General features: G+C 43.4%; 1 protein-coding gene across 1 annotated transcript in view; it reads left to right on the forward strand.

Annotated features, from left to right (window-relative positions):
* The window catches only part of LOC311504369 (protocadherin-15-like), a 197,009-nt gene that overhangs the window by 150,333 nt on the left and 23,610 nt on the right, over positions 1-23,066 (forward strand). The window contains exons 28-34 of the mRNA XM_084567402.1: positions 232-372; positions 4,920-5,047; positions 9,413-9,643; positions 9,855-9,943; positions 11,725-11,901; positions 13,028-13,246; positions 15,651-15,761. Of these exons, the coding sequence (XP_084423528.1) occupies positions 232-372; positions 4,920-5,047; positions 9,413-9,643; positions 9,855-9,943; positions 11,725-11,901; positions 13,028-13,246; positions 15,651-15,761 (1,096 nt within the window). The remainder of the gene's footprint in view (positions 1-231; positions 373-4,919; positions 5,048-9,412; positions 9,644-9,854; positions 9,944-11,724; positions 11,902-13,027; positions 13,247-15,650; positions 15,762-23,066) is intronic.

The raw sequence follows: 23,066 nt of genomic DNA on the forward strand, positions 1-23,066 counted from the left end.
GAGAATACTCTCTGCTGTTTATACAGAGTTTGCCTGCTGTGGCTTTCATATATGGACTTTTGCTCACTTAAAAAAAATAAATGTTCCAATCACCTCCTGGTCAAACCGTCTCTGTCAACAGCTCAGGGCTAAGTACAATACTTCTATTTCACTCTGTAAAAACACCTGCTTTATATGAGAAATGAAAAGCTGTACACCAACCTTTTATGCTCTGTCGCTTGTTCTCTCCAGGTGTGTTTGCATTAAATGAAACAACGGGGGTGATTTCCACGGCCAGGCCCCTGGACTATGAGAGCAACTCCAGCTATGTTCTGAAGGTGGAGGCGGACTCCATGAGAGTGGTGTCCTCCAACCTCCGAGCTCCCTCAAAGAGTAAGTGTGTGTGTTTATGAGCTTTCATCTAAGAGTTTAGCATTTTTAGACTCAGTTTAACATCAGGTGACGTGATGAGTTTCCCATTGGGTCAGAAACATTGCAGTAGCAAAGTAAGATGAACCACGCTGAAATCATTGTGGGCAGCAATGTTGAAAACATGGGTCCTTCTTGCTCATGTTCGTCTACTGAAAAATTCAGGGTACCTGGATGTTTTGTAGGTGCAAACAGTTTGTGACGCTAAGTTTCAGCATGCATAGGTCTTACAGGCGGTTTAGACATCTGTGTTAAGTTGATGCGGAAGCTACGGGGACTGCGCAGACACTAGTGCCCTAACTGACATGCACCTCCTCAATAAAGATGGAACGCATTGAGGAAAGGTTAACTGAGGAGGTTCAGAGATACAAACATCTGTAGGACTTGTTGTTGGGCGAAATTTCTGCAAAATTTCTACAAAATCTTCTAAAGCTTGTTACATACTCCGTTAGAAGTGAGAGATTTGTTCTCGCTCCTAGGGCTGTGAGAACAAGAAAAAAAGTTTGCTCTGGATACTTCACGAGATACTTAAGTGGCAAACTCCTCATAGGGCCCTCCCACCGTAGCATACTTCACATGCGCTAAGCATTGTGGGAGATGCAGGGCATTGATAACTTTTCTAATTATTTCCCGAAGTTGAGCCAGTCGTTCATTCAGCAGGCACCCAGACACAGTATGCCAATCTCTACCCGGAAGATATTAGCGGTCACACTGTGAATATTAGCATCTGGGAGCACACAGAGTGGCCGCCAACATTTCCGCTTTTTTCGTATTAACCACGCCAACTTCCAATTTCTAACCTAGTCACAGAATAGTTGTCGGACAAAGGAGAGAAAAAGGAGCAAGAACAAGTTTCTTGCTCCTATTTAAGAGTACAAGCGTGGGCACCAGAAGATCGATGACAAGCTGCCATCCCAAGTCTGGTTTTAGGTGGGGGCACAGGTTACCAGGCGAGGGGCTGCAGCTCAAACTTGGCCTATATTTGGGTATATGAATCGCTCTTCGTCTTGTCCCTCCCCTCGACTGGGAGGAGACATTTAGAGCCGCTTGGCATCAAAAAAAGGGGCCAGTTTAGTTGACTCAGGCATCTAATAAGGATGCACCTTCTGGAAACGGCCTGGGATCCCTAATGATCATCCATTTCTAGTGTTAAGAATACCTTTCTTAGCTGTAGCACCACTTCAGAACTGATGAATGGACAGGAAACTGAAGTTGGAAGCTCTAATGAGAATGATTTGAATCTAGCTGAAGACATTAATGTCTTCACTGATGACACTGGTTTGCCTTGCTCCAGATTTCACAATGTTCCTCCAATTATAGTCGCACAGTTATCGTGCGTTGCCTACTATGTGACCTACTACACAATATTGTTAAGATAAACTTGCCACGGGCTGTTTTGCTTGTATCTCTCACTCGGTCACTCTCCGAGGAGCTCTCTCCACTTTCACCTTGTACCGCTCTTGTCTGTAGAGTTATGCGTCTCTGAAGACGTGTTATATTGGGTCTTGGCTGTTGTTGTTACCTTTCAAGCAGCCTTTTTTTTTATTTATTTACCCTGTCTATCAAATCTGTTTTCTTCGGTGGGTGTGTGGCCATCGCAGGCTGCGCCACGTAAACACTGATATCACTGTGCAGAGTTTCATTTTCAAATGTCAGACATGTTTGCAGCGATCAAAGCGAAGCCCAACAGTTTAGAAGATTAGACATCTTATCTATAAAGCTGTAACTTTTTTTTCTTATCCGTCCAAACATTAGTTCTTCATGATCCGTGCAGGTCAACTTGCTGTTAATTTTCCTCAAACTGCATGCGAGAGGAGGCCGACTAAAGCAGCTTTTAACTGTTTTATGTGAAATTTTTGGTTCATCCCTGCCGGTCTTTCTCTCTTCTCACATATGTGCATCCCTCTTAATTGATGCTCCTCTCCCCGGGTTCCTCCTTTCTTCTTTAATTATGGTGTTTACCACATGCTGTTCCTCGTTTCATTTAAACTATTTCAATTCAAGAATTCCGCTGGGATTAAAGCTGCAAATCATTGTAGTCATTAGCAAATCTCCTTCAATTCTTTTCGGTACGCATTTTAATCAGGCAACAAATCAATAGGAGTCTAACGATATGTTAATCCCGCTTTCAGGGTGCACTCCGCTAAAGGTTTGTATCCTAACTAGACGTATTTTTTTATTTATTTATCTTTTTGTTACGGTGTCTCTCATGGTCGGCTGTTGCAGATAAGCAGATTATTTGCATCTGCATTTTTCTTTCTCTTTCACAAACCCGTGCAAGTTTTGTTTTTCTCAGAGTAAAACCTGAGCAGTTCACAATCTTGGGATTTGTTCTTCCTTCCTGACATGATTCAACCTTTTACCGAGTTCGGCTGATGTGCTGTGTTTCCTGTTTGTGAGCAGATAAGGCTGAACATGTCTTCCAAGTTGCAGTCGCTGAATACAGATGATGGAGGATCACTGGCGAATGTTTTCTTATTTCTTTCTTATATGCAGCACGGTTGATTTTACAGTAAGGTCTGTAATATATATATTTTTTCATGCATTTTTTTATGTGAAATGCTTAATACTTTTATCAGAACCTTTCATGCAAAATTGGATATTTAATCTTGGCATGAACAGATTTGAAATCATTTACCTCAGAAATGCTATGGTGTCTTCAGTACTGTCAGGAGTGATGAAAAGGGAAGTTTCTTGATGCACATGGCTCAGATCAAGGTCACCTCTGCTGTGGTATCACTAGACACTCAGTCAGTCTGTTAGCTTTGGATGTGAAGCCAACAGATTTTTTTTTGCTTTACCATTGCACCCTTTTGATCACTGTGTAAACCTTTTGAAAGCCCTGGAAATATATATTTTTTGGCTTCTCACCACGATTAATCTGATATTATAGGGGCCATCTGGAACATTTGAGTCTTGGTTTTGATTTGGCGGCAACAGCGGGAGTCCTTTAATGCCAAGGTCTGCAAAACAAACTGTTGTTTTAATAAAGAACTTAGACAATAATCTGCCTTTTTCCGTCATTCAGCTGTCATCCTACTTTAAGATGAGCAGCAGGCCACGGCGTGTGAAACCCGTTGCCTGCAGCTAGTCATCTAACAGCTCACTGTGGCTGCTCCTTCTTGCTTTATTACTCTCTGCAATATTTGAGTCATTATTATTATTATCTTGTTTCGTTGATGCATTTCTGATGAAGGATGGCGTTCACTGGCAAACACGTTGCATTTACTTTGAGTATGTGCTTTTGGCAGCAGCCTCTGAACCCATCACCTACCGTCTGATGATGATATTCCGCAATTACATCCACTATCTGTTTACAAAGATTACATTAGCAGTAACTTAGTAGAGAATTTTTCCCCCTCAGTGTCTCCACAGACACACAATTCATGCGAATGCAAATATATAAATATGGCAGAGCTCTCAGTCGCAGTTTTACTTACCTCATTTTGCAATAAAAAGTGACTACTCAGCAGACACTTATTTAAATAAAAGTCGTCTGGATTGGCTCTTTAATGGAAACGCTGGGGTTATTTCACATGACAGATTTCTGAGTTAGTTTTTCTCTGTGATCATCTCGTTCGTGTGGTACGAAGTGAGTGGAGCTCAGCTGAAAATACAGCGGAGGGCAGTCGCATGCTTTAACCACAGCAGTGGGGCTCGTTTTCTTTCCAACCTGTTTAGTCACGTAAAATAAGAAAAGATAATCTGTGTACATTGTTTTCTCAAAGGCTGCTGATCAGCTCATGGAAACAGATTTTAAGTCTAGCCCTGAATTAAGGGGAAACTCTTCATCACTGCCACACAAAAAGGAAAGCAACATATTACCAGTTTAGAGCATAGACTGTATAAAATATGGACCATGCGTCTCCACTTCCTCCCATTGGTCAAACTGAAACTTTAATTAAAGTTTAATTAATACTACGCTCTGCTCTACCTCCACCAGTTATAAAGAAATGATTATATAGTGAACTTTTTTATTTATTTTTTCCAACTCTCACGTCCCCTTCAGGGAGCAGTTGACATGGCAACTGTTAGCCATCATCCTGTTTCTATGGCGTCAAATAACTAACTAAAATGAAACTTATCAGAAAAAATGGACACTTGAGTATGCTTCAATATTATGTTAACTACCTAAAGTGACCGAAACCATCCTTAGAAAAAAATGTCTTTGACGTGATTTATTTCGGACCAAGTCCCATCCACTAACATGGAGGAGGGTGGAGCTTATGACCTATACTGCAGCCAGCCACCAGGGGGAGCTCTACTTGCTCTGGCTTCACTTTTGAGGAGCTTTCCCGTCCTCCATCTTTAATATACAGTCTCGGGTTTAGACCTGTTGCCATTACATTCGTGCAATCTGCAGAAAAAGCAGTTGTTGTTGGAGGTGATGCAGAAGTATATAGCTGTAGCTGGTTACATTTGCACTGCAGGCTTATTATTATAACCGTGGATCTATCAAAAGTTTCAGTCATAACCCGTATGTGTCTGTGTTTTGTTTTGTTTTTTTCTAGCTAACACGGCTAAGGTGGTGATTGACGTCCAGGATGAGAACGACCACCCACCAGTGTTCACCAGGCCGCTTTACATCGGAGGAGTTGCAGAGGATGCCAAAACGTTCACCTCGGTCTTGCAAGTGCAGGTACAAAAAACATATGTACTGTACATCTTCACACCATAGACTGTATATAAATATGGACAACGTGTCTCCACTTCCTTGCATTCGCCAACCTGACGCTAATTTCCCGGGGATGCAGGCCACGCCATCTTGCGAGTTTGGAACCAGAGTCTCACATTTTCGTTAAATTAATACTATGCTCAGCTCTACCTCCATCTGTTACTAAGAAGTTTTGGATTATACACTGTAATCATTTTTTAATGTTATTTTTACAACTCTCGTGGTCCAAGCAGTCGACCATGGCACCTGGTAGTCGCCATTAAGTCACATCCTGTTTCTGTAGCGTCAAATAGCTAACTAAAGTGAAACTTATCCAAAGAACTGACACTTGAACATTCATCTACATTATATTAGCTACTTAAAATGACAGATACCATCCTTGAAAACATATTTATTTGATGTATCTTAGTGATTTAGTTTGGCCCAAGTCCCGCCCACTATCATGGAAGGGGTGGAGCTTATGACATATACTGCAGCCAGCCACCACGGGGAGCTCTACTTGCTTTGGCTTCACTTTTGAGGAGCAGTTCCGCCATCCATCCATCTTTATATACAGTCTATGCCCCCCACACATGAACGTACTAGTTGATAAACTTAGGTGTGATGCAGTCAGTGCAGTTTTGCCTCCAACTGGTTGTTGAGTTTGCATCATTCTAAATTTTTAATCTTGTAATATTGTATGGATTACATTCCCCTTTAAAGCTTTCCTTTTATTTGTTTATTATGTTACCTGTTCTTGTTTAAAATTACTAGATGGGCGCAATAGAAGCCCAAGTAATGTCATCTTCCAGCTAACTCCAGTTAATCTCCTATCCTGTTTCTTTTCCCCGTTCTCTGTTGATAAAGAAATCTCCCTTTTTACCTAACTGTGAAGAATTTCATATCACTATAAACAACTTGGACGACTCTGATATTATTAAGAAGCCTCTCAGAAACCCAAAACGGGGTCGCAGAGTTCGGATCTCTTTCAGCCTCTATCTCAGAAACCGCAATCTGTTTTAATGAGCACGCCGGGTGACACAAGAGACTCAGGCAGGGGTCTTTGGCAGAAAAGTACGCGCTTTAATATTTTATCGCAGTTTTAAGATCATTCTTAGATATTCATACTTCCTCGGATCCTACGCATTTAGAGCGACAGGAGAGATGAGAGAATAAGTGAGTCGCATTGGAAGTCACACTTTTGCAGAAAGTGTGGCTCGCCCTCTTTCGTGAAGCTGGCTGTGGCTCTGCTGCAAAACAGCTGAGGTGGTGGGTTTGCATATGGATTTTGTGTGTGTGCCTGGAGTAAATCTGCCCGGACGGAGCTGGTTCACTGTGACAAAGAGAGGCAAGGGGTGTGGAGGTTAAAGGAAGAGAGGAAAGAGAAGAGAGAAAAAAAACAACTGCCTGGACAGAAGAAGGCAGGGGAGGATGTACATGATTCAGGGATGGATGAATAGATGGAGCAGGGCGACGGCTAGAGAGATGGACCCGGACCCCCGCGGCCCACTTTCTGACTTCAAGATGAAAGAGTGACAAAGGATGAATCTGAGAAATGTGCATTTTCAGTCTCTGTGGTTTCACTCAAGTATAACTAATTCCCTCACATCTGTCTGAAGCACGGGCTCGGTCTTAATGAGTGTTGTGTGCGTGCACAGCGCCACGTCTTTTCTTTCTTTTTTTATCTGCACGTTTCTTCACGCAGGTTCTGTCATGCCTTCAGAGTGTACAGTCCGTGTTCAAGTGCACGGGCGGGAATTAGATCTTTTTGTCCTTCAGATGAGACCGTAACACAAATATCGATGAGACTGCAGATGGGTCTCACATCAGCGAACCTGCTAATCGCCACTTTTTTCTTCTTCTGAATGCATTTATGTCGCCTGTCTGCTCCGGGCCGGCCAGGTAGAAGGGCAGGAAAAAAAGACAAAAGACAAAAAAAGAAGCACAAGCAAGCAGATAAATTCATACATCTGGATAAAGCATGCATGCAGCATACTGTACGTGCATGATAGATGATACAGAGGTGTGAATTACAACCTCCTTTTTTTCTTTTTAATGCATGCATTTTATTTTAGCAGGTGTTTTGACCAAAGCCTGCTTTAAAGGGCTGCTGGTTACAGGATACAATACTTTGCAGAAAGTTTCAGTGACTCATGGATGAGTTTCCAGCGTGAGGACCACGCAGCAAACAGCACTTATCACAACGACGGTCATTTTATTACCGATCACGATGATGCTGACGCCGAAGTAAATAGCAGAGCCGCTCCAGTCGGTCCGGGCCGAGGGCTTGCATGTAGTTAATCGGAAAATTGCGCCTCCAGCACAATGCCGTTGTCGGTCTGAATGTGCCCTCAGTTACCCAGCGGCGCAGCCATCATGTGAAAACGCTCTTCTGAACGAATCTGCTGCGCGCACAGGCCTGACTTCCACATTTGTCGGTTTCCCGTTAGAGTGGGCCGGATGAGAGGAGCTTTTAAGCCTCTGAGATGTTTACAGCACAGGTTTATTGAAGTGTATTCATCTGTGAAGATATTTTGCATTTCATACTTTGCAGGGAGCGCGCCAACAAACTTCAGGATGTTCAGGATCAGACCAAAAAAAAAAAAAAAAGTTTCAGATGTCTCCGAAGATGTTTTATCACCAATTAGTTTTGCAGCTGTGAGGAGAAGATCAGTTTATTTTGTACGGCGCGCTAAGATTTTATTTGTTCTTTTGTTCTTTTATGCATACTGAAGAAAAGATTAAGTATGCTGATCACTTTTCAGTTTCAAACAAACTGCACACCTGCTACAAACCTGTTTAAATTCACGATGCATCTCAGCGCTTTCAAAAAGGCGGTTGTTCCTACATAATACCTGAATAGTTATCTTAACTCTCCGCTGTGCATCCCTGCAAAAAAGAAAGATCTAATCTTCCGTCGGTCTCTTTCTTATTAACACATCTTTCTCCTTTATGCCTTCTTCCTTTCTTAAATTTCTTTATTCCCTGGCTGTAAAAAAAAATTACAGTTTCTTCTTTCTTTCTATCTATCACAGTGTTACCTTTGATGTGCTGTGTAGCCTATACACTCCCAGCCCGCCTTGTAAAGACCCTGCAGTAAATCAATGTCTGACGTTTGTGTGGATGCGAATGTGAAGGTTTGCACGTACTGTATGTGTGAATGAGGGAAAGACCAGAGAGCGAGCCGGAGCCAGAGCAGACGAAATAGATTAGTGGACGGACGTGCGTGCAGCTCAAAGCACCACTTTACCCCCTACTGCTTCCTCGGAGTACTACAACCCAAACAACACGAGTGCAGAGGGGGGAGGCTTGTCAAAGCAGAGCGCGGTGCCTTGTATTGATCAGCCGCTCAAACACCTGGAATCAGATGATGATGATAAGGAGGCACGGAGCCGGCAAGTTCTAATAACCGCAGATTGTTACAGTTAGACTCAATAAAGATGATGATAATACCGCCTAATTCAGGGGAGTCAAACTAATTTTAGTTCAGGGGCTACATTGTCAGAATGTGTGACTCTTTCTAAGGTGCAGAGAGAGTTACTGGGAAATACATCATCCCAAAGATACTTCTACAAGAACTCATGACATTTATTTGTGACTAGGTCGTCCCCACCTTTGCATATCATATCAAAACAAAAACTTCAATCATCAATTCGTGGTACCAAACCATTGCCGCACATGTCGGGGCTCATTTGGATCCAGTCCACAGTGTCTTAACAGTACTCACAGTTCCTGGGATGCAGAGTGCTGTTAGATATAGTTTTGCAAACCCCTCCTTCAGCAGTGTCCCGTCACTGAGGTGACCAAACACGTCCTCAGGCTCCGTCCACGTTCAGAAGCACCCAGTAGGTTCTCAGCAGCTTGGTGCAACAAGTGTTTCCCAAGAACAAGTCTTTCATCCTGCTAGCACGAGGAGCTAACTAGCAGCAGTCCGCAGTGTAGTCACGGTTTAGCATTAGCAAGAGGAAATCCCGACAAAAAAAGGCTTCTACTGAGCGTCCAGTCTCTCCAGCAAACAAAAATAAGGCTAAAAACCTTATGGCTAAGGTATCGCTAAGTTTTAGCGGTGACTTTCTTTCTCTCTCTCCTCTTGGTCCCACCCACCTGGAAACCCGGTAGTTCAACTTGAACGTCACTAATTGGCTAATCAAACACATTAACACCTGTCCAGAACATTTACAACACAGAACTATGGTGCGTTCAGGAACCATGTTGAACATAGGACATTCCATATACTTAATGTACGCTCCACTGCCTCGGGCCAGATTCAGTCCTCTGGCGGGACAGTTTTGGCCCGCTGACCGTTTGTTTCACCACCCCTGGTCTAAGTGTTTCTTATTTTTTTTCCAGGCTTTGGACAAAGACACCGGTAACTACAGCTCCATGATGTACCGCCTCATTATCCCTCCTCCTGCGGGCAAAGACACCAAAGACAGCAAGGACGGCTTCGTCATCGAGCCGTACACCGGCGTGGTGAAGACGGCCATCATGTACCGCAACATGAGGAGGTCCTATTTTAAGTTTGAGGTGGTGGCGACGGACAACTACGGCCAAGGACACAGCAGCAGGGCGGACATAGTGGTGTGTGCATTTTCAGGTTTTTCCACATGAATGGCAGGTGTATAATTATTTCGTAAAGGTTTATTTCCACTTTTATTCTGCATTTACATTGAGTGACGTGATTTAGCGTCTCTGAAGTGAGATTTAGCTTTTGGAACTTTTGCACAGTTGGATGGGAAATGTTAAAGCTTCAGCTTAAATGATCTTTTTTCTCTTTCTCTCTCTTGTGTAGGTGTCAGTCGTGAACCAGCTGGACATGCAGGTGGTCGTATCAAATGTCCCTCCAACTTATGTGGAGAAAAACAAGGACAAGCTGCTCGGGTAACAAACACAACCTGAACTCATTTTTGAAGTATCTTGACAAGACTTTGCAACTTTGATTCAACGTTATGTGTGGTGCACTTAGCCTGTAACTGAACCACTGATCTTCTGCTGGTATAATGTGCATTTCAAGGCTTTGATAGAAAGTCTAGCCTGATCTCCTTCTTTTAATAAGATGTTAAAGTGGACATTTTATGGAACAGCAGAGTAACAGAAGTAGAAATGCAATTGATTTAGCCGTGGCGCGTCTCCACAGGGAGCACTTAAGTTGTAATTGCCACATGGGTAAATGAACAAGAGTTGATAAAGAGCACAAACAGTCTTGTGTTTAATAATAGTTGCTCCAGTTATAATGAGGTGTCCCAGTAAGAATAAAGCGGCAAGTGTTTTGTTGAACTAGAGCCCCCCTGTGGGACTGGAACAGGACGGACCACTACTGACATACAGAGCAAACAGCGACAATCACTAATTGGACGAGATTTTATTATTTATGTGTATTGTTTTTTCTCTTTTTCTGACCTCGCCTTAAAATGAGCCATATATTGGCCCAGATAAGAGAAACTTTGACAACACTTTTTTGTGGGGGAAAGTTGGTCTGGGGTCGCTCTGTTGGGAGTGGGGGTGGATTCTGCCCCAGCAAAGTTCTGTCGGGTCGATCATGATCGATATACACCGATCCTAATACTGTGCAGGTCTCCCTTGTGGTGACTCATCAGAGAATGGACATGGGCCTTCTGAGGGTGTCCTGTGGTGTCTGGCAACAGAATGTTGTTAGTGGTGGGGCCTTTGAGGGGAGGGGCCTCTGTGGATCATCCCACAGATACTTGATCAGTTTGGGATCTAGTGAATTTGGAGGCCAGGTCAACACATTGTGCTGTTCTTCATGTTTTTTTTTTGTTAGTTGTTCCTGAAGCGTTTTTGTGGCTGCATCCTGCTGGGGATGGCTGCTGCCATCAAGAAGTGTCATTGCTATGGGGTGGGGGTGCCTGGTCTGGTCTAGGTGGGTGCTACATGTCTAAGTAACATCCACACCAATGAATGCCAGGTCCAGAAGTTTCCCAGTAGAACATTGAACTGTCACAAGATGGTCGATGTCATTCACTTCTCCTGGCAGTGGTCATAATGTTGTGGCTAGTCGGCATATGTTGTGGACTAGAGCATCGAATGTCCACTAGTGACCAATTGCCAGCTTCTGTTGCCTGTTATTTTGCTCTGCTACCAGTTGGTCCTCCGCTACCAACATCACTTCTAAAATACATGAGACTGACTGAGGAATTGGCTTCAGTCATGTAAAACGATCTCGCTGCACTGTCCGAAAAATGTATTTTCCTTTAAATGAACAAAAACCAAGATGCTAATACTAAGTGCATTATTTGTCAGGCGATGTGATGTTTTATTTTTGGCCACATGGACACTCACCAGTCACCACTTCCTGCGCCAACGCTGAGCTCAGTCAGGTGGCTGCTTCGCTTTGCCTCAAACATATAATTTGATAATGATGCTTTAAAGCACTTGCCATCTTTTCCTGTCCACCACATGCACACCTTAGCGGGAGCCATCCTGCTGTGAGCAGGTGTTTCTGCACAGAGGGACAGAAATCAATATTGCACAGCACGAGTCTACCTTTGTGACAGCATGAAAAGAAAAATAAATATGTGTGTGCAGTGTGAGTAGAGTCTGATGTTGGCTTTGTCTTTCCATCCGTGGAAGTACCTACTTGTGTCTACAGAGGTGTGTGTTACTGTAGATTAATGTGTGTCCTGCTTTGTTTTTATCCTCAGCATTTTGGAACGCTACGTCCAGGAGCAGGTACCAGGAGCGAAGGTTGTCGTGGAAACCATCGGTCCCCATCGCCATGGTGACGGAATGGAGCTGGAGGACTACACCAAGTCGGACCTCATGATTTACGCCATCGACCCGCTGACGAACAGAGCTGTGTCCAGACAGGAGCTCCACAAGTAAGAAGGACTTTCCCCCCGAACGAGCCAAGAGCGAGCAAACGGGGCAGGATTCCTAAATTAAATGGCATCTGATATTTTGCATCAGTTAGCTGTCATTCACACAAGCCAGTTTCAGGCACTTTGTTGAAGTTTGCACTTTCCGGCATCCGTCAAGGTGACAGTGTTAGAAATACCTTTTTTTTAAAAAAAAAAAAAAAGCTATTTGTGGGTATAAGTGAGTGAGTTGGTTTGAAAGTGGCTGACATAGTGATCCATTTGCTGCCTGCTGTGCTGAAATAACAGATAATTCTGGCTTTCATCACCACAAATTGACCCTTCCCTGATGGTTGCATCACTTGTACGAGAACTTAAAGGATCAGTATGTAGAATTTAAAGAGATCTGTTTGCAGGCAATGAATATAACGTCAATTATTTCTCATAAATATGTAATCTTCTGCTATGAAGCTTGTGTTTTTGGGTTAAACTAGAACCGTAACCCTAACTACATAGGGAGCAGGTCCTCTTCCATGAAGGCTATGTTTCTACAGTAGCTCTGAAACATAGACTGTATATAAATATGGACAATGCATCCCAAACTTTCTTGCATTGGCCAAACTGCCGCTATTTCCCCGGGGATACGGGCGGCGCCATCTTGCGAGTTTGGATTCAGCGTTTGATCAGTACGGTCCGAGAGTGGAGCCAAGAGGATCAATGACCCGACCTCGGTCCTACAGGATCACTTTACGGAGCGGTTGGCATGGCAGCTAGTAGTTATCATGATGTCAGTAAAAGAAAGGTGGACACCTGAACATGCATCAGCATTATATTAACTATTTAAAATGGCAGAAACCATCCTTGAAATGGCCCAAGTCCCATCCACAAACATGGAGGGGGTGGAGCTTATCACATATACTCCAGCCAGTCACCAGGGGGAGCTCTACTTGCTTTGGCTTAACTTTTGAGGAACTGTCATGGCGTCCATCTTTATATACAGTCTATGCCCTGAACACACAAAAAAAACACAACACTGACTCTTTGAAGGGCCTTTCTGGATTAGTTGCAATCTGAAAACTTCTACACGCTGGTACTTATATGTGAATTTTGTGCCGGTTATCCATAATCGCCGAATGTGTCTCCTCCCAAGGTTTCTCGACGGTAAACTCTTGGACATCAACAAAGAGTTCCAGCCCCTCCTGCCTCCTGGCGGTCGAATTCTGGAGATCCGAACCCCCGAGGTGGTGACCAGTGTGAAGAAAGCCGCCCAGACCGTGGGCTACACAGAGGGGGCGCTGTTAGCTCTGGCAGTCATTATCATTATCTGCTGTGTTCCCGCCATACTGATAGTCATTATCACCTACAGACAGTAAGGATGATTTATGAATATTTGGAATATTAGTGGCATTTCTTGTCTAGGTTGTGAAGATATAGCATGAGACTTGATGAGGCGATGAAGGCCTCCATAGTTGCCGTAAAAAAACATTTACCTTCACTGTCTCACGCCGTTCCTTCATCAGGCTGAACATTGGCACTTCATGTTATTTGAATCTGTACATTGCCTTCCTGGATTCCAGCTGTTTTTTTAAAAAAACGCTTCCATTCTCCCCAGGAGTAGATGGACTTGCAGCTTAACGGCCCCTGACAGTGAAGGAAAGGTTGAAAAGTACCAACTAACGAATGTGTCAATGAGCAACCTTCTCCCTCTTTTTTTTAACAACTCCCATCTTTAGTTGTCTCAGTCTCAGAGTTAAGGCAGCCCAGCCACTGATATAATAATTGTGTTTGAAGTGCAACTATCTACTTCAGCATAATATCGTAGGAATTTACGTCCTTTTAGAAGAAACCTGTAGTTAGGCAAAGATGACAGTCTCTCCCACAGAGATGCCTTCGAGCACTCCTTCTCATCACCATCACCAGTCACTTCCCGACATGATTCAACACGGCAGCTTTCCCCACTGTGCCAATTCTAGTAGTTTTCTTTAGTTTAATTGCAGCCGTACACACACACTCTCTTTTAATCTGGATCAGTGCATTTTGGAGAGAGCTCATCCTGCTGAAGGAACAGAGGCACCTAATGCATGGAGAAGAAAGATGATAGCCTGATAATCAGATGCATGTGTCGCTAAACGACTTTAATGAAGACCGGTTGTCCGACTGCGCTTGTAAATGACAATAAGTACGGAAGTGCCGTGTGATGTATGGTTCAGATAATCACTAATCTCTCTCTGTCTCTTCATCTGCTGCGTCCGTCGCCGCCAGATTCAAAGAGTGAGTACGGCTTTTGTGTTCCCAGGATAAAATATTAATGCCACGGGCTGTCTTAAACACCTTTCACTGTGATTTATCTGTTGGCTTTCACTGTACAATGAAATGGATGAGATCAGAAGTGGCTGTGAAACGGACAGGACAATCAGACAAATGAATCCCGGAGGACGTGGCATGTAAATGTCCCAGGGATATGCTTTTATTAGTGTGTGTGTGTGTGTGTGTGTTGGTGCGCGTGTGTGTGTAGCTTTAATAGCAATCATTTTTGATGTATTTGTTTCGGTATGATCAGCATCTCACATGACAGCGTCTGAACGTTTTTTTGACTTGCGTTACGTCTACACTACAGGGTTTTAAAATGCTATACTTTAGCGGCTCGTGATAGACTTAGACAGACTTTAATGTTCAACATAGAAAAATAAAAATAAAATAAAAAATAATAAAGAATATAATAAAATAAAAATAATAAAAAAATTAGTAAAACATAATAAAATTTTAAATAAAATAAAAATAATAAAAATAAAATAAAAAACTCTCATGAAGCCACTAGTAAAAAGGAAAAAATCAGTGTAAGAAAGTTACAAAAATAAAATAACAATTAAATTAAATTAATAAAATAGTACAGTATAAGATTTATATGTGTAAAAATCTACAAGAAATACAAATTGAAGTAAATATAAGCTCTAAACATAAGAAGGATAAATGATGAGTTGTAAAAATATAGATGGAGGAGCATTAAGTCTAAGAACATATGTGAACATCTATCACATAATGGTGAGTTGTTGCACAGATGGATTGAGAAGGGCATGAATGATGCCCTACAGCGTTCGCTGCGTACACTGTAGTCCTAATTTAATATTCATGAAGCCATTAAACAATTTGAATCGCAAATTATATTTCCCGTCATTAAAGAAGGGCACAAACATCCAGAAAGTTACTAAGAGTCTACTACAGCTACAGCTATGCTAGAGGCTCTGTGAGGGTGGTTTTAATGCTAGCATGATCACCATCATATTGCCTGACTTGCAACAAACCCACCTTGCAACGAAGGCTGAGGGCAGCGGGTGACCGGCGCTTGAGGAAATCTTTGATCACGAGCGTCATTACAATTCATCCCAAAGGGAACATAAATGTACGTACTAAATCTCAATCGATCAAATACTTGTTGAGACATTTCACTAAAGGCCAGAAATGTCGATCACATTGTGGCTGTGGAGGAAAAAGTCAGGGGTCAAGCAATTCAGTAAGCGCCGTCCCCCGAGGCATCGTGAATGTCTGCAGAAAAATTGATAACTACCCAGATATTTCAGTGCGAGCCAAAGTGGTGGCTCCACCGCCTCCACCGAGTCCATGCGGCTAAAAACATGCACAAAGAAATAGGATGCAGAGTCCGAAACGTGAGGTCACACTGAAAAGTAATAAACTCTCGGACTGGACTGTGATCACTTCTAAACTGCTTTTCTCTTACTTTAACTGATTCCGCGCTGCCTCTCCGGTGTGTCCAGGCGCCAAGCAGAGTGTGCCAAAACAGCCCGTATCCAGATGGCGCTGCCAACGGGCAAACCTGGGGGAGGCACTGCCAACAACCTGTACGAGGAGCTGGGTGACAACGCCATGTAAGTGAAGTGTGAAAGTGGCAAATGAGCCAAAGCGGAGGCATTAGCTCACATTTCCACTGCTGTTATACTTGAGATTTTGGCAGCGTGACTGCTTTGAGAGCTTTCTGGTGTCCACACATAACCTTACATCTGCCCACATTTGAACTAATGTCATTGATTATGCTCCTGCAGTTATACTGGATTTACACTGAACGCTTTATACTAGTCCTATACTTGTCCAGTGTTTCTATATCACATTATTTGATAGAAATGTGGTCTACTGCCCTCGGATTCCCGAAATTAACTGTACAATACACCGATCAGCCACAATATTATGACCACTGACAGGAGAAGTAAATAACATCGAATAATCTTGTGACAATTCAGTGTTCTGCTGGGAAACTTTTGGACCTGGCATTCATTGGTGTGGATGTTACTTAGACAGGTAGCACCCACCTAGACCACAAGTGTAGGTCTCACCACAAGGGAGACCTACACAATATTAGGAAGGTGGTCATAATGTTATGCCTGATCAGTGTATATCGTAATTAGTCGAGAAGAAGTTGGTTAAAGATATGCAATACAGAATTAGGTGATCAGGTTATCAGTTTTGACTCAGAGGAAAAGAAGTTGCATGGTTGACGGAAAGACAATATTAGGGTTAAATCAATGATTTAAATTCACAAAAGTAAGAATAAACATCAAGTCCTACATCCTCACAGCTCATGAGGCGACTTAATGATGGGGTCTAATATGATTTAATATACAATACCTGTGCTATGTCATGCACACACCAACAATCACTACAGATCGATCACTGTTAAGGGAATGAAAATCAATCATCGGTGTAAACACAACCTTTAAACCGAAACCTTAAATAAAATCCTCTTTAAAATGCAACGGTGCAGAAAAAAAAAGCAAGTGATCGCCACACGAAGCGATAAATTATTAACACGTCACCTCACCTCATTACACAAACAACGACTCTTTCACATCCTTATACTTCATTACGTCCGAGGTGTTGCGCCTCGCGAGTAAACAAAACAGCCTTAATGGTGAAAGTGGCCTGTGCTGGTGTTCTCCGGGTCTCCGATCGACGCATATATATTCATCGTTTGACAGACTTGTTCAACAAGCGTATTTAAGGGCTCGCCGGCGAAGATTTGCAATCAAACTAATTGGCCAAAGTCTGGAGCCAGTTTCATGTCAAACTGATGAATGCCAAGACGAGTGCGCTCTCGCCGAGTAGCGGTGCGTTTTAGCATGTTGCTGCTGAACATCTTGGGACGATTATATTCCTCTGACTAATAAACTAAATCGTACAGCCGTGCAATCATAAATCTTGCAGTCTGGATGAAGCATGCTGAGCTTTTTCTCGGTGACAGCAGCTCAAACACTTTTTTACTAAAACAAAACTCATCACACTTGAGTCTCTTTGTTCAACTTTGCCAAGCTGGGAGTCTTTGCAAAGAGTTAAAATGTCCTCAGGCTATTTTTTTTTTTGTGTGTGAATATATTCTTTCAGTGTTACCCTTCTCTTCGCTGTCCAAATAGCTGACATTATGTAGAGACGACACAATCTAGGATTAATCAAGCGGAGCCTTGTTCCTCGCCTTCGCACTAACATCAAACACGGCTAAGATATTATTTTTGAATGCATTAACTGTCGCGGATGAAAACCCCGCAATTTTATCTTCACAAAGTTCTCTGACATTTTTCTTGTCAGCCTCCCTGGCTGTAATGCCTACCAACGTCCTCCCTTCACAAAAGGTAAAATGAAGGTCACCGATTCTGCCCGCAGAAGTGCATTCACGTTAAGTGCAGCCTCTCAAGTTGAAGATTTTTTTGGGCGACCAGCGTCTTTCAGTAACACTGTGATCACTGTAATCACAAGTAAAACGCGTACTCGAGGACGCATTCATTGAAAGCTTCCAGCGAATGCATCCTCACAGAGTGACCTCTTTTTTCATCAGCCTTCATAGCACATTCTTCTGGTGAATGCAGTTTATTTGTTGTTTGCAAAACTCTAGCACCACTAATCATCAGGTCCATGGAACCATTGACAGTTAATTAAAGCATGTAAGGTAGACTTTTTGGTGATTATGGTGAAATTACTTTTCAAGATTCAAGATTCAAAGCAGTATTTGACATGAAGTAGAGTCTAGACTCCTGTCAGCTGTTTAGGAGTCTGTTGGCAGAGGGGAAAAAGTCTCCAGTATCCAGTCTTGATGTCCTGCATTTCACACTGTGAGCAGTTCGTGTTGGGCGTGGGTGGTGTCCTTGGTGGGTGTGGACTCTATGCTGGTAGATGCTCTGAGATCTTCTCAGGGGTCTTCACCACTCGTTTGTGGTCCATGGCCGTAGTGCTGCCGTAGCACACAGTGATGCAGCTGGTCAAGATGCTCCAAACGACGCAGCTGTAGAAGTTGCTGAGGATCTTAGGAGACATGATGACCTTCCTCAGCCTCCTCAGGAAGTACAGCCGCTCTTGAGCCTTCTTGACCAGCTGTAGTGTCCAGGTGAGGACCCCCAGGTACTTAAAGTTGCTCACCCTTTCCACTTCAATCTCCCAGATAAACAGTGGCTGATGAGGGCCCCTCGCCTTCCTCACGTCCATCATCATCTCCTTGGTCTTGTCCATGTTGAGGGTGAGGTTGTCGGCCTCACACCATGCCACCGGACCAGCCACCTCCCTCCTGTAGTCCGCTCCGTCCCTGCCAGTGATGCGTCCTGTCACTGCGGTGTCGTCAACAAACTTCAGGATGGTGTTATCCTTATGGGAGGCGACACAGTCGTGGGCGAACAAGGTGTAGAGGATGGGGCTGAGGACACAACCCTGTGGGACTTAGACTTAGATAGATTTTCCACAAGGAAAATCACGTGTCCAGCTTTTTACGGATCAATTTGTCGATCCTACTTATGTCCTTTTTGCTGGTGCTGCTCCCCCAACAAACCACAGCAAAGTATAGGACGTTCACAACAACAGACTGGTAGAAAGTCTCCAGCAACTTGCTGAATACATTAAAAGAGCTGAGCTTCCTCAGGAAGTAGAGTGTACTCAAGGCCCTTCTTGTCCACAGCATCACTGCTGTCCCTCCAGTCCAGTCTGCTGTTCCTGTGGACTCTTAGGTACTATATTGGTCCACTACTTTCACCTCCAGGCCCTGGATGGTGATGGGCTCCATTGGAGTCCTCTTCTTCCTGAAGTCAATGACCAGCTCCTTGGTCTTGTCAACATTTGGGAGTAGGTGGTTTGCCTGGGACCACTCCACAAAGTCTCCGATCAGTGTCCTTTACTCCACCTCCCGTTCATCTCTAATACACCCAACCACTGCGGAGTCATCTGAGAACTTCTGCCAGTGGCACAAAGTTTGTGGAAAGGGTATTATTGCTCCTCTACTCCACTCTTCTTCAACAAAAACTTACTTTTTTGTGCAATTTAGTCATATACTAATCTTACATAGAGCCTTAGTTTCAGTGTCTCTTCAAGCAAGTTGCGTTTAATTTATCCTCTTGCCAATTTTTACTGCTTTGATGCATGTGCTTTTGGTTAAACAAGACTTTAATAGGGACTGTATGCAGAAGACACCGTGTTCAACTTTTATCTTAAAAGTTTCTATAACCACACACACTCTCTCTAACACACACACACACTCAAGGCAATAGTCCATTTATAATTCCTCACTGGAGCGTTAAGAAGCATTTGAGAAGAATTCTTATCAGCATTACATGCACCACCGGTTTCCTGTCTGTCCTTGATATGCCTCCCCACTCCCATTAACATGAGAGCCATTCATATGCAAGATGGTAGCGACTATCTCCAAATGACAACAGGGGATTTCCAAGTCTGTGTGTGTGTGTGTGTGTGTGTGTGTGTGTGTGTGTGTGTTTGTGTGCGTGTGAGATGACTAAAGCTCGAGCGTTCCTCTGAAAAATGTGTCCGGAAATGAACTTGGATGTGAGATAATTGAAATAAATGCAGCCGATAATTTATAAAGACCACCCTGGGCGATAATTAATTCTATTGATAACCGCAGAGGATGTTTAATTGTGGTGGGTCGGTCGTCTATGGGTGTGTGTGTGTCTGTGTGGGTTTGTGAAATCGTCAGATTGGGATTTCTTGTGTAATCCTTGCACGTGTGTTTATGTGTCCTGTATCGCTGCCATCTTGTAAGAACTAAATCCCCAAAACTATAAAAACTGGCAAAGTGCAGAAGTTTGCGGATTCATAATTAAGGTCCATTATCAAACTGCTCAGTAGATTGATTTTCAGTTTTTTTTTTCCTGTTTAATTACCTTTGGCTCTTCTCTTGACGAGGCCTCAGGTTTTAATGTCTGTTTTCAATTACTGGTGAAAAATTAAGTGTTTCGTAACTTATTCTTAGCTCAGCTCATTAAATGAACCGTGTCACATTACTTAGTAGCACAGCACATGTAATTTAAATAAACTAGTCTCCTCTGCTGTTCCCTTGAATAATGTTTTTTATGTATGTTTCTCATCTGTTTAATTCTGTGGTGTTTCTCCAGTTCAGTTTCAAATAGTAGAAAAAAAACATCACAATTATACAGAGAAACTGGAATTAGAATTTTATTGTATTGGATGCATATAAAATAATAATTGGAAATTGACTTATTTTATGTAAAATATTGTGCTGGGGGTTAGAATTAACCCTCATCGTTTCTGCTTCCAAATGTACGGCAACAGAACTAAGTTGTGACTGAAAGGTTACAAGTAGAAATCCCACACAAGAACTGGGAAATACTTTTGAATATTTAATGCTTTTCACCATTTCCACAACAACTGCTATTTATTAGACGTACTCAGAGTCCCTGAACAGCAGTGAATGGGCTAAAGAGCATATCAGATTTGAATATTACACCTATCAGCCACAACATTATGACCACTGACAGGAGAATTTAATAGCATTGACCATCTTGTGACAATTCAGCGTTCTGCTGGGAAACTTTTGGACCTGGTATTCATTGGTGTGGATGTTACTTAGACATGTAGCACCCACCTAGACCAGACCAGGCACCCCCACCCCATAGCAATGACACTCCTTGATGGCAGCAGCCATCCCCAGCAGGATGCAGCCACAAAAACACTTTAGGAACAACTCAAAAAAACATGAAGAAAAGCATAAGGTGTTGACCTGGCCTCCAAATTCACTAGATCCTAAACTGATCAAGTATCTGTGGGATGATCCACAGAGGCCCCTCCCCAGTAACAACATTGTATTGTTAGACACCACAGGACACCCTCAGAAGGCCCATGTCCATTCTCTGATGAGTCACCACAAGGGAGACCTACACAATATTAGGAAGGTGGTCATAATGTTATGCCTGATCAGTATATATCTCAAGAGTTACCTTAACTTTTGAATTTAGTGAGAGACACAACCGCACTTAAGCAAACGGTGTAATTTGTGGCAGAAAAAAAAAAAGCTTGCTAATGAGAGTTCGGGATCAAAACGATGAATCAAACTTCATTCGGTGCCAAGACGCTTTTGATGCTCTTTGTGCCTTTGTGCAAGGAATGGAGAACAGATTGCAGACGGGGCGCAGCTTTTCTTAGATACAAGTGAGGAGGGCTCCAAGCGTAAGAGGTTGTGAACCACTGCCTTTGAATCATTTCATGTCCTCCTCTCCTCTTCTCCGCCTCTCATCTACCCACCTTCTTCACCCACGGCAGACAAAAGTGAGTAAGACGCTGGAAAACTGCTTCGCGCCTGGGACTAGTTTAGCGTAGTGAGTCCCCTGCTCTAGTTTTGTGTTTTTGTGTGTGATTGCTGTTTTGTCGTGCGCCGGGTAGGGTTGGTAGATCTGAGAGAAGACGGTTGATTGTGCTTTTGGCAAATCAGTGACAGAGCCTGCCACGTGCCATGGGACACCAAGAGCCTGCAGAGTTTTGTCACAGTCACAAAACTGCACCAGTGATTTCCCCGACCTTCACCCGCAGAGAAGGATATAATCAGTCTTTTGTTGTAGGGAAATATGCATTCTCTCAGAACTCCATGGCACACAGTTGTTCATCCTTCCCTCCCCCTGGCACATATGTCATTGTTTGTAGCTGTGCTGCAGTAGTGTCACTGAGACGGACTTTGAATCTGCTTCTTTTCCTTTGTGTCTCAAAACCATTTTTTAAGTGCTCCATCTCTTGCTCCTCCACTGATAGCAGAACAGAAATAATACTAATAAAAAATACCTCTTCCCTTAGCCATCATCTTCTCTTTCCTTTCCTCATTCATCTCTTAATGTGAAGTCTGTTTTCATTCCATTTATCCAGCCACAGTTGTAGCAGACAGTCCGTTGCCTTTCATTATTTCTCTGTCCTCTTGTTTTCATTCTCTGCCATACTTCCTCCTTTTGTTTGAATTCCATTCATTCCCCATCTCCCTCTTCCATTTCATTTAACTTTGATTTATAAAGCTGAATCATTCCTTCTTTTAGTACACCTCTCCTAACTCATGTTTTATCTGTAATCTTTTGTTAGTTCCTTTTCTTTCATTTCTGTTTTCTGTCTCATTCTTCTTTCCTTCCATCTATCCACCAGTCTGTCAAACCATGTCGGTACCGGCGTCAGAGCCGGCAGTCTGGATGAGAGCGACCGCCAACGTCTGATCTCAGATTTTGCCACGCGAGCCATCGCTGCCCATCGCCAGTGCATTGCTAACGGAGGGGTGATCAACAACCTCCCCAAGTCTGAGTCCAACATCACCTTTCTCTCCGATGAAAACCCCCTAACTATCAAAAATCCCATCTACCACGAGGACGGGACTTTGAGCAGTCCGGAGACTCTCGGGCGAAGCCAGAGAAGAAGAGACCTTCTTGGGAATTTCTCCCCTTCCAGGAAGGGTCTTCGAGAGGCCTGGCTGAGGCTGAGCTCACCTGGCTGTGACGTGGGGTTTGGGGGGTACAGCGGCAGTGACAGCGGTTGGGGATCAGGGGGCGGACACAGTTGGACCCTGCCGTCAAGACTGCACCGACGAGACATGTACGACACGTTGAGGCGACAAGTGGTTATGGATCCTGTGCAGTGGGAACTGGAGCTCCTGAAGGCAGAGTTCAAGGAAAGTAAAGACGCTGGTCTGGATTCAGGCTTTGACCGTGGGCTGGACTCAGACTTAATGGGAAGCCCAAGCTTGGAGCCAAAGCTGACGGTGAAAGAGCAGGCCAGACAGTTTGAGCAACAGGCCCTCCAGGAAATGAGGCAAAGGCAAAACCGAGAGTCCAGAGGATCTTTGTCACCCGATATGTTGCTTTCCGTTTTCCCAGAATCTCCTCTGCATCAAAAGCCCACGCCCACGCACAGTGTCTCATCTG

The sequence above is a fragment of the Chelon labrosus genome (genome assembly GCF_963514085.1).
Source record: "Chelon labrosus genome assembly, chromosome: 19".
Lineage (NCBI taxonomy): Eukaryota > Metazoa > Chordata > Actinopteri > Mugiliformes > Mugilidae > Chelon > Chelon labrosus.